The 12840-nt window shown below is 42.2% G+C and overlaps 2 protein-coding genes across 3 annotated transcripts in view; both read left to right on the forward strand.

The window, feature by feature from the left end:
* LOC137438259 (ankyrin repeat and MYND domain-containing protein 2) overlaps positions 1-12840 on the forward strand; it is an 821307-nt gene that overhangs the window by 21694 nt on the left and 786773 nt on the right. The window lies entirely within an intron of this gene.
* The window catches only part of LOC137416569 (parathyroid hormone/parathyroid hormone-related peptide receptor-like), a 34076-nt gene continuing 27456 nt past the window's right edge, over positions 6221-12840 (forward strand). The window contains exons 1-6 of the mRNA XM_078766435.1: positions 6221-6633; positions 10463-10573; positions 11197-11321; positions 11456-11550; positions 11665-11884; positions 11983-12136. Of these exons, the coding sequence (XP_078622561.1) occupies positions 6492-6633; positions 10463-10573; positions 11197-11321; positions 11456-11550; positions 11665-11884; positions 11983-12136 (847 nt within the window). The 5' untranslated portion in view covers positions 6221-6491. The remainder of the gene's footprint in view (positions 6634-10462; positions 10574-11196; positions 11322-11455; positions 11551-11664; positions 11885-11982; positions 12137-12840) is intronic.

A 12840-nucleotide genomic window follows, 5' to 3' on the forward strand; every position in this document is an offset into this window, starting at 1 on the left:
TGGGGGGAAAAAGGAGGGAGGGGAAAGCGGATGTTTGGGGCGTATGTGAATTGGGGGGAAAATGAGGGCTGTGGAGAGGAAAGAGACTGTCATTTTGCGGACAATAATATGTTGATGGCTCCAAACAGCAGAGAGAGGTGGGTGGGAGAGGATACAATGGGATCTACAACCTTATTGCAGTCACCTTTTTAGAATGACAACGATGGAAAGAGAGAGTCACGTTCAATAGAATTCAGTGAAATCCAATCTGTAGGAATCAAGATATAACAATGGTTTCTCCCACTCTCAGCACCCCTGTCAAAACGGATGTCCTCTGCAGAACCTCGTCCGTAACTTGTCCGGAATGTGAATTGCATGATTGCAGCGAAGGGGACATGTAAAAATGTGGGATTTGAGCGATAGGTGGTAAATGCAAAATAGGAACTGATGCTGTAAAAAGAATTTCAAACTAAGAACATCTATCTATAATTCCAGTAATCTCTGTTTGTACGTTTGTACGTTTGTTTGTCTGTGACCGCTGTTTCTCGACAACCACGGGTCCGATATACTTTAAACTTGCCAGGTATATTGCTGGGGACCCGAGGATGTGCCTTTTCAAGGTTTCATATTAATCGGACAATTACTTACCGAGCTATGTCCAAAAAACGATTCAACCAATCAGAGAGCAGCGAGCTATCGCGTGTGCCGAACGTGGCGGACACACTCTGCCTCGGATGGCACATTTGAGAGCGTATTCATTTATTTCACGTTTGCAAACTATGTTGGCGTTAAACTATGTTTTAAAACTAATTAAAACCCCGGGGGGGTTGTCACTGTACTCGCAAGCCGTTCGCCGTTCGCTTTGGCGTTGCGAATGGACCAAAACATTTCATGAACCAAACCATTTCATGTAAAGCGTTCGCCGTTCGCTTTGGCGTTGCGAATAGACCAAAACATTTCATGTACCAAACCATTTCATGTAAATAGAGGGGGGGATATAATTTTAGATATAGATATAGTACGGGCATGCCCTAGTATAATCAATTTGAAATACAGTAATCGGTTTGGGTTGTTAGTGTTGGCATCTGAACCTCTGCTGAATAATGCAGGTAACCCGAGTTCAAACACCACAGATGGAGGCGGGTTCGTTGTCTACTAATGTCCTTGTAATTCGTGTAAAACTGCACCAACGTCTCCTGACCACGTGCTTGTGAAGGTCAACATCTCTCTGGCCATTCTCAGAGAACAGTCTGACAGCAGCCATAACTCTTTAGGACTGGTCTCCTATATCTACCGCCCCGGATATTAATTCAGCTTGGGAAATCTTCATGAGAAACCTGCTCTCTCTTGTGCACAGATTCATCCCATCTCGTCTTCAGTTATGATACCCCAACCTCTCCCATCCTTGGTACTCCGAACCTTGTGGTGAAGCAGTTGCTTTTAAACAACTTGCATTTTACTCCTGGAAGGCAAATCCTACAGAAGGCAACCTCGGATCATTACACAATACCCACGACAAGTGTGTGTCTACTCTCAGGAGAGCCAGAAAACAACATCTGTCCAACCTCAAGAATGAACTTTCAAACTTGTCTTCCTTCTCTAAAACCTGGTGGCGCCTTGTCAAGTCGGTCTCTGGTGTACGTGCCCCTTCCATCTCTTCCACCACTTCAAATGGCACCACATGTGACTCTGCTCGTGAGAAAGCGCAACGCCTCAATTTTGTGTTTGCTTCAAATTCTTGTGTTCCATAATTCCTCTCTCTCTCTCTCTGTACCCACCCTTCCCAGTCGTGCGCAACTGCTCCTCGATTCTGTCTTTTGCACCTGAGAAGGTATAGAAGTAAGTTTCTGTCAACCCTCGACTCCAATCTATCTCAATGGATGGTCGATCTATTTACGTTTTGCTTGGTGAGGGGGGAGTATAGGGGCGGACAAAAGTGCTGGTTGTAGGGTTGGAATGTACAAACACCGACCACGCACTCTCACCTTCGACGAGACTAACCCACAGATATCACAATCATGACACACCTGTACCACAAGTCCTCCCGATATCTCTGCACCCCTCCATCTGCAATGATTTATTGGTACTTGTCTTATCCCAGTTTATATCTATCTACCTGCTTCTGCTTCCACGACCTTTCTAGGAGATCATTCCATGCATTGATTACATATCATGCCATATATGGTTGTTGGCCCAATCCCTCAATGGTGAAGATCCATCACTGCAAAAATCAAAATTTCCTAGTATCACGATCCGTATTCGGATCTTCACCAAAATTGAATTGATTTGTCCTTGTCACACACCTACCTTGTCCACCAAGTTTCGACCGAATCCATCACCAACATATAGAGATATTATGCTCTATATTGTTTTGGCCATTTCATTCAATGGTGAAGAATCATCTATCTATAATTCCAGTAAGGCCAGAAAAAAAAAATGAGTTGGTGATCGTCCCCGCCCGACCCTACGAAACACACCCGACCCGAAACTTTTTTTATTTTTTATTTTGAAAAAAATCATTCAAAAACGATCTTTTCACAGTCAAATTTGGTGCCGTTCTGCACCGCATGCGCAGTGCGTGCTGCGCAGAGCGTCGCAAGTGCCTCAGGCAACTTCACCCATTTTACGTTAGCCATTCATGGTGGCTATTGTGTGAGATTTTTCCCGCTGAAATCTATCGATTCGTGCTGCTATGGACACCATTCTCTACAGCTGTGGAAGTGTGTTCACGGAGATCAACAACAATGGTGATAACGATCCTGAACAGGATACCAGACTCGCTGATCTTTATGTTCGTGCCAATCTGAACTGTGCTTCCCCTATAGAACTAGCGTACTACTCTGCTGGCTATGAAATGCTCTGCATCCACTGTGGTACTGAGGAGAATTTGGTCGAAAAGGCAGGGCAATACCCTCCATGTAACATTTGTACTGCAAAGCCAGTACCAAAGCGTGGCAGAAACCTTGTTCAACATGCTCGATAGTTTCAAGGTGCCAAGGGCATGGTGTTTATCTGTTTTGCCGATGTCATGGTGGATATACATGTACAGGTGTCTTGCCCTTTCACTACCAAGCTCAGCTAGGGCCTAGGACATTGAACATCATCCAAAATCACACAAACACTGTGTTTCATAGAGATTTGGGCAATGTCTGTAAATCTGTGAGATGAATGAAGAAATTAAATCATTTTGAGGAGAAAGGAGTCTTTATTTCATATTTTTCCATGTCAACAAAACTCAATGGAAAGTAGGAAAAAAAAATAAAAAATAAAAATAAAAACCTCCCTCCCTACCCGAACTTTTGAGAAAAAAGGACGATCACCAACTCATTTTTTTTATCTGGCCTAATCTCTGTACGTTTGTACGTTTGTACGTTTGTCTGTCTGTGACCGCTGTTTCTCGACAACCACGGGTCCGATATACTTTTCACTTGCCAGGTATATTGCTGGGGACCCGAGGATGTGCCTTTTCAAGGTTTCATATTAATCGGACAATTACTTACCGAGCTATGTCCAAAAAACGATTCAACCAATCAGAGAGCAGCGAACGATCGCGTGTGCCGGCGTTGCGAATGGACCAAACCATTCCATGTAAATAGAGGGGGGGGTTCTGTGGTCGTTGCGAATGGACGAAACCATTTCATGTAAATAGAGGGGGGGGATTGTCACTGTACTCGCAAGCCGTTCGCCGTTCGCTTTGGCGTTGCGAATGGACCAAACCATTTCATGTAAATAGAGGGGGGGGATATAATTTTAGATAGATATATAGTACGGGCATATATATAGTACGGGCATGCCCTAGTCTATCTATAATTCCAGTAATCTCTGTCTGTACGTTTGTCTGTGACCGCTGTTTCTCGACAACCACGGGTCCGATATACTTTTAACTTGCCAGGTATATTGCTGGGGACCCGAGGATGTGCCTTTTCAAGGTTTCATATTAATCGGACAATTACTTACCGAGCTATGTCCAAAAAACGATTCAACCAATCAGAGAGCAGCGAACGATCGCGTGTGCCGAACGTGGCGGGCACACTCTGCCTCGGATGGCACATTTGAGAGCGTATTCATTTATTTCACGTTTGCAAACTATGTTGGCGTTAAACTATGTTTTACAACTAATAAAAACGAATTTGCGATTCATTCGCTTTCCTGCGCGTTTGTGCACGCGATGGCGATTTCTTTACCAAACTCCGGAAGCCGTTCGCTTTGGACCAAACCATTGCATGTAAATAGAGGGGGGGGATTGTCACCACTCGCAAGCCGTTCGCTTTGGACCAAACCATTTCATGTAAATAGAGGGGGGGGATATAATTTTAGATATAGATATAGTACGGGCATGCCCTAGTTTTTAAAATTCTAGTATCTGGATCCAGATCTTTCCCAAAATCTAATCAATTATTCCTTGTCACATACACACCCTGTCCACCAAATTTCATCCGAATCAGTGCACAACATTTTAAGATATCCTGTTCACAACCAAACAAAAACACCGACATAGGTGAAAGCAACCTCCATCCACCTTCGGTGGCAGAGGTAACTACCCTCTGAGTCAAAGACCCCTTATTACCATCCCAACTCTCCTCTTTGTTACTCTCAGCCGGCTGTGTCACCTGAAAGTCGCTTTATCCATTTTGCTGGCCAGGGAGTAATGGATTCACTCGTGTCCGTATGTGTGTGCGTGCGTGTGTGTGTTTGTGAACAAGATATCTGGAAAAGTTCTGAACGGATTTGGATGAAAGTTGGTGCGATGATTGCCCTTGGGATAAGGAAGAATTGATTAGTTTTTGGTGAAGCTCAGGATATTATTCCGGATCCAGGAATTTTTTGAAGGATTGTTTACCATTGGAAGATAGGGCTCATTTTTTTTTTTTTACATTATCTTCTATATATTCTATATTTAACATTGCGATATGAAAATATTTTTCATATTTGTTGTAAATGTAGTTTAAACTCGTGGTTATGCGTTAGAGCGGTGTATTTTGTTAGCAGCGTCGTCTTCAAGGTTCTTTTTTTTTTCTTCTTTCTAATAAAGACATATTCTGTCATTTTAAAACCACCAAAGTGTGTATTAGGTTTCCCCGTTTCATAAAATGTATCGTTTGATACGTATAATGCTTTAAAACTGTTTTTTTTAAACATCAGAAGAGATATCAACATTTACCTCAGCGAATGTCAATCGCGGTGTCAGTATTTGATGAACTTATAAAGACTTAGGTGAGTTATAAGTGTGACAAGCATGTGCACGGGATTCTTCCCAGAAGAATGAGTGGTCGCATTAGCTTGTACGACTTAAAATGAGCGAGTTTTGTTTTCACGTTTGGGCCAGTTTTACATGTTGTATCCCTAAGGAATGAAACGAACGTTTTCCTGGCTTACAATTTTATTTGAAGTCCCAAATGCCTCAAACTACACTCACTTATACAGAATTGAACGCTGTATCCGAAAATGTAAGTGAAATTGCCTTGTTTTTTTTAAACATTATCTTCTATATATGTATTCTAAATATATATCTGTGCAGTGTCTGTCTTGTGTTGTCTTGTCTTGTGTTGTCTTGTCTTGTGTTGTCTTGTCTTGTGTTGTCACTGAACTACTCCCTCAAACCTTTGTGAAATCGTACTATTCCAACTTGACCCACGGCGGGAGTATGCGCTCTACTGAGTGGCGTTCTAGTTACTTCTGCAATTTATCGATACCCTTCATCATCTTGAACATGTCTATCAGGCCACAATGTGGACCTTTAAAAGATGTAGTACCCCGAATAGATCCAATATGGCTCATAAGGTAGCTCAGGTGTTGCGTACTCACCTTTGAGTGGACTAGTCTGGGTTCAATTCACAACCCGACTATAAACTGTCACCTTGATCACCTTGATGTTTCACAGGCAGGACATTTACATCAACGAGTGTGATGTCTTCCGGAGGGATGTTATTCCAGATATCCTGTCTGCAGGTTTTCGCTTTTGGGCGTTAAAGATCCCATGATGCCTTTCGAGAAGAGGATGCCATTGTGTACCACTACCCCTGGCTAAATTCCAAATTCCTGCCGCAATGTGCAGGTGCATTAGGAGGTAGTACAGCTGTGCCTCAGTAAAGATGCAACCAACGTGGCCGAATTTGTCCATTATTTTTATCCAATATGGATTTGCGAGAAGAATAAAAGTATCGTATAAGATTTCCCACTTTGCCTCATTGTAACCCCTTTTTGTCCAGGTAATGAGCATGGTGCCCCCAAGACACTCCGTTATCAGTAGATAAGTAATCAGGCACCATATTAGGAATTTTGTTGTTGTTGGTTAATGTTGGTTTGCCTTTGTCAGTACATTTGTACATTTTAGCACTTTTTACTTTTGAATCCTGTTTCAAAACGACCAAAATTCTAATATTGATAATAAATGCAGTATACAAAAGTGACAGTCTTTGCATGACCAATGTAAAAGTTTGTTTTGCCAATTGATAACCCAACATACCACTCTGTAGGTGATACTCACATTCATTGGTTGAGTTTTGTAATCCATGGTATGTGTGCATGCATATTTTTGGAGTGGACAGGTGAAAGGCAGTTATGTGATGTCGAAGGAAGAGCAGGTAAAGATCCTTCTGGAGGCGGAGCAGCAATGTCATTCTATGATTGGAAACAACTCGATCAATACCTTTGGTAGGTCTCAACGATTACACTCCCCATCATTTTCTGTTGCTTCTTTCCCCTCTTCTTTGTAAGTCTGCATTCTCTTCTGCATCAGTTTTCATTCCCTTATCAGTCAGCATTTCCTTGTTTATCAGTCTGAAATCCCTTCCTTATCAGTCTGCAATCCCTTCTTCATCAGTCTGCAATCCCTTCTTTATCAGTCTGCAATCCCTTGTTTATTGGTCTGCATTCCCTTTATCATTCTGCAATCACTTGTTTATCGGTCTGTTATCCCTTCTTTATCAGTCTGCATTCCCTTCTTTATCAGTCTGCATTCCCCTCTTTATTTTGCATTCCCTTGTTTATCAGACTGTAATCCCTTCTTTATTAGTCTAGATTCTCTTATTTGTCAGTCTGCATTCCCTTCTTTATCAGTTTACATTCCCTTCTTTATCAGTCTGCATTTCCTTTATTAGTTTGCATTCCCCTGTTTATCAGCCTGCAATCCCTTCTTTATCGGTCTGTTGTCAGTCTGTTGTCTTTATCAGTCTGTTTCCTTCTTTATCACTCTGCATTCCATTCTTCATCAGTCTGCATTCCCTTATTTATTAGTCTGCATTCCCTTGTTTAACAGTCTGCAATCCCTTCTTTATCAGTGTGCATTCCCTTCTTTATCAGTTCACATTCCCTCTATCAGTCTGCATTCCCTGTATTAGTCTGCATTACCCTGTTTCTTCTTCTTCTAATCCCTTCTGTATTAGTCTGCATTCCTTTGTTTACCAGTCTGCAATCCCTTGTTTACCAGTCTGCAATCCTTTCTTTCAGTCTGCATTCCCTTGTTTGTCAGTCTGCATTCCCTTTGTCAGTCTACATTCCCTTTGTTTGTCAGTCTGCATTCCCCATTTTGTCATTCTGCATTCCATTTATCAGTCTGAAATCCCTTTATCAGTCTGTATTCCCTTGTTTATCAGTCTGCAATCCCTTTATCAGTTTGCATTCCCCTGTAATCTGCACTCCCTTCTTTATCAGTCTGCAATCCCATATTTATCAGTGTGTGCGTTCCCATGTTTGTTGGTCTGCATTCCCTTTATTGGTCTGCATTCCCTTGTTTGTCAGTCTGCAATCACTTTTTTATCAGTCTGCATTCCCTTGTTTGTGAGTCTGCAATAACTTTTTTATCAGTCTGTTTCCTTCTTTATCAGTCTGCATTCTCTTCTTAATCAGTTCACATTCCCTCTATCAGTCTGCATTCCCCTGTTTATGAGTCTGCAATCCTTTCTTTATTAGTGTGCATTGCCTTCTTTACCAGTCTGCAATCCCTTGTTTACCGGTCTGCAATCCTTTCTTTCCGTCTGCATTCCCTTGTTTATCAGTCTGGAATCCCCTTTTTGTCAGTCTGCAATCCCTTTATCAGTCTGCATTCCCTTGTTTGTCAATCTGCAGTCTCTTCTTTATCAGTCTGCAATCCCATATTTATCATTGTGCGCATTCCCTTGTTTGTTGGTCTGCATTCCCTTTATCGGTCTGCAATCCCTTGTTTGTCAGTCTGCAATCACCTTTTATCAGTCTGCAATCACTTTTTCATCAGCCTGCATTCCCTTGTTTGTCGGTCTGCAATCACTTTTTATCAGTCTGCATTCCCTTGTTTGTCAGTCTGCAATCACTTTTTATCAGTCTGCATTCCCTTGTTTGTCAGTCTGCAATCACTTTTTATCAGTCTGCATTCCCTTGTTTGTCGGTCTGCAATCACTTTTTATCAGTCTGCATTCCCTTGTTTGTCAGTCTGCAATCATTTTTTAAATCAGTCTATGTTCCCATTGATTGTCAGTCTGCATTGCCCTTGTTTGTCAGTCTGCAGAGCCTTCTTCCTGCACTTGTTACTCCCGCCAGGGAGTAATGCATTCGATCGTGCCCGTCCGTCCGTGTGTGTGTGTGTGTGTGTGTGTGTGTTGGTGTGTTTGTGAACAAGATATCTGGAAAAGTTCTGAACGGATTTGGATGAAAGTTGGTGGGATGATTGCCCTTGGGATAAGGAAGAATTGATTAGTTTTTGGTTAAGCTCAGGATATTATTCCGGATCCAGGAATTTTTTTTGGAAATATTTTTGGGAAATATTTTTTCTGTTTTACTGCATTAAAGCTTTTATTCTTATTCTTAAATGATGTTTTTCTCCTCTAATTCCGAGATATATCAAAATTAATTATCTGACAGTTAGGGCTTACTTTCTTTTTCATTTATTGTTTTGGGGAGAGGGGATGTTAAACAAAACGTATTATTCCAACTTGACCCACGGCGGGAGTATGCGCTCTACTGAGTGGCGTTCTAGTTTGTCTTGCTCCGAATGGGATGCAAGACTATTGCAATCCCCGTGTGTTTGTGTGTGTGTCTCTGTGTCCACGTCTATATATTTTCGCTTTAAAGATGGTTACCTCCGCCACCAAAGGTGGATGGAGGTTATGTTTTGACCCCTGTCTGTCTATCTGTTTGTTTGTGAACAAGATATCTCAAAATGTTGTGGACAGATTCGAACGAAATTTGGCAGGAGGTAGCGTATGTGACAAGGACCAAATCATTAGATTTTGGTGAAGAACCGGATTCGGATCCGGCTACTAGAATTTGTTTAGGTGATTCTTCACCATTGGGAGATAGGGCCAAAAACCAACATATAGCATGATATCTCAAAAAGGTATGGACGGATTTGGACGAAACTTGGTGGACATGTTGTGTGTGTGACAAGGAAGAATCGATTCAATTCTGGATCCGGCCAGTATAATTTTAAAGTGATTCTTCACCATTGGGAGATAGAGCCAAAAACGATACTAACAGGATATCTCAAAAAGGTTGTGGACGGATAATTTTGATTAAATGTGATTATGTATTGTGATTTTCTGGTCTACTCTGCGATACAAAACGTAACCTGGCGGAGGTATGCTCTCTACTGAGTGCCGTTCTAGTTTAACCATAGGAGGGACAACTCTTGGAGAATACTGAATTTGTTGGCTAACTCTGACATCATAGGTAACATGGTATGGCAACCATATTGGATTAAAGGAAAAATTTGCACATCATTTTCTCTGAAACCACTGAACAAAAAAATCGAATCTTGTCACATGTCATCAACATCAACTCCCCATAGGGTATGTAGTGTGATAACGATGACATCATCAGTGATGTGGTATTCCAGCCATAATTGGTTGACTTGAAATGCTTATCTGAAAAATCTGAAACTTTATCTATCTGATCTATGAACAGATGTGAGGGAAGAATTAAAATTATGACGTCACCGTCACATGGTATGGCAGCTATATTGTATTAAAGGGAAAAAAATTGGACATCATTTTCTCCAAAACCGCTAAACTAAAATATTTTTAAATTTGGTACATGTCATCAACTCCCCTTGGGATAGTTAGGGTGACAACGATGACGTTATCAGAGAAGTGGCATTTCAGCCATAATTCATTGAAATGAAATTATTATCCCAAAAAATCTGAAACTTCATATATGACCTGATGTGAGTGAATAATTACATTTATGACGTTCATCGCCATGCCAAGAGCACTAGTTTGCGATGTAACATGGGGTGAAGGGACAATGGACTTTTTGCTGGATTTGTTTCCTTGTTTCCTTTTGCTTTCTATAAGTCCCCTACTCCCATCTCTTGTTACTCTCCATCGTTGGGCAGTAAGCCCCAAATCAATAGTAATCTTGTAAATTTGAAAGAAATTATTTGTTTTTTTGAAGAATGCAGGGCTTATGCACAAATTGCTACCTGCATGAGTTTTACCACAGGTGCTCAATGCAGGTCATATGATGCCACAATTTTGTCGTCTCAGTAATTATGACTAACTGCTCCTCCCAGCCTCCCGTTGTCAGCCTGAGTGGGATGGATTGATCTGCTGGCCTTCCAGCACCCCAGGAACACTAGTGTCCGTCCAGTGTCCTGCCTACATTTACGACTTCAACCACCGTGGTGAGTGAGGCACCGTCTCTCGTGAACTATCAGTTATTGCAACAGAACATCACTTCCAGTGGTTGATGATTAAGTTGAAAGAAACATACAGCAATGATCATTGGTGCTATAGATTGACGTCCACTCCAATATATCGGAAGGGATGGTGGCCATTGCATATACTGGTGTCGGGATTTCATACATTTTGCTCTGTTACCAGGCAGCCTTTGAGCATTCTGGGAACTGAACAAACCTGGGCAGAACCGACCCTTAGCCTGTAATAACATAGTCTGTTGTTGAAGAAGAAGATAACTTTTCCCTTACTAAACAACCCCCAATTGTCATGCTTTTCCTCTTATCTTTGAAGTCTCCTTTCATTATTTTCTGTACAGTATATAAACCCTGGCCTGCTGTGTTTTAATTTGAGAAGCTGGCCCGTTACTGGCTTATACGGCAGCTTTCCCATGTACATGTACCCCTTCCTTTAATAAATTCTCCTGTAACTTTCTGAGTTTGGTCAAATTCTCATCCATGGGGGGGGGGGGGGGGGGGAGGGGGGAAGTTGCTGGCAGGTAAATCCACCACACGGGCTCAAAGGCCTACTCTTGTATAATTCTCAACTATGATGGTTGTTCAATCCACAGGCTTTGCTCATAGAACATGTGATGCGATAGGACGCTGGAAATTCCTTCCTGACCTTAACAAGACATGGGCCAACTACACAGAGTGTGCAGCTTTTCTTAGACCAGAGAAGCATCTCCAGGAGAAGGTGATGTCTCCTCAGTCATTTAAGTTTCTGTTAGCTTGGCAAGCAGTGGCTAACCCAGTCCTCCGGGTTTGCTGAACAAGCAACACTTTGTCAGGGTCACGTGTCAGACTTTGTTGTTACCTGTGTGCGAGCAGAAGGTGTTTGATCGGCTGTACGTGATTTACACCGTGGGTTACTCAATGTCACTGTCTTCGCTCTGCATCGCCCTCTTCATCCTCGGATATTTTAAGTAATTGCTAAGATCGCTTAAGACAAGGTCGTCGTAGTAAGTCGTTAACCTTGAGTTACCGCCATGTTGCAAATTTTAACTTCTCGACTAACATCAAATTGCCTTCTTCTTCAGGCGCCTTCACTGCACAAGGAATTACATTCACATGCACCTGTTCTTGTCCTTCATGTTTCGAGCGATCAGCATCTTCGTGAAGGACGCCGTGCTTTATGACAGTTACGATGCTCATCACTCTCTGAGTGCCCTCGCCCTCGATTCTCCAACTCACGGCACTCCCACCTCAGCGGCTGCCGTTGGCCCTGACCGAACATCATCAACCTATGCTCCTCACCATGTAAGACCACCATTTATTTGTCACTATCCTGAGGTCTCTTCCCATTTGGATTCAATATTCCATGTAGTTCATCTGAACAGCCATCCTCCATTTGGTAGGTTGGCTGCAAGGTTGCTGTGACGATGTTCCTCTACTTCCTCGCTACCAATCACTTCTGGGTCCTGGTAGAGGGTCTTTACCTGCATGGCCTGGTTTACCGTGCCTTTCACTCGGAGCCACGACACTTACTGGCCTTCAACTTGCTTGGCTGGGGTACGTCGTACACTTTGAAAGCTACAGGCGAGGTGTTCTATTATGTAAGACTTTTTACGGTGCAGCCCATAGGGCAAAGCCGTCTAGAACAGTGTTTGTCCATCTGTATGTATGTATGTATGTATGTCCCCTCAAACATATACCAATCAGAGCTGAGGATATGGTCACATGACAGGGTGATGTGATGACGTCTGATGTCATTACGGCGGTACGGAGGCTGACTCTCCACACTCCGTCCGGCATTTTGATTCCATTTTCGTTCAGGCCGAACATATCGTTGAACCTGTCATATATCACAATCACCATGCTCTACCTTGACGTTTTTCATTCAGTGTGAAACACAAACAAATCGATTGCAAAAATGATCATCAAATTTCGAAAGCATCGGTGTTATGTCTCTCCCAACAATACGGTACATATAGGCCTTAGGCTTCATGACTCACCTTCGGACCGCTTCGGACAAATTAAGCCCAGGTTTCTTAATACAGTAATGTATCGTTTCAGTAGTATCGTTTTCGTAATAATAATAATAATAGAGTAAATATAACCATAATACTTTAATCCCATTGTCGGGAATGGAAAGTTAGTGGATTGAAGCGGTGTATGGTTCATGACCAATGATGATCGTTGTTCGGCACTAATATTAATAACCAAGGAAGTAGGGAATCAGGCTCAGTTTTTTGATAGTAATATCATTTTCGAAA

This window comes from Myxine glutinosa, chromosome 12, assembly GCF_964187855.1.
Source record: "Myxine glutinosa chromosome 12, kmMyxGlut1.1, whole genome shotgun sequence".
NCBI lineage: Eukaryota > Metazoa > Chordata > Myxini > Myxiniformes > Myxinidae > Myxine > Myxine glutinosa.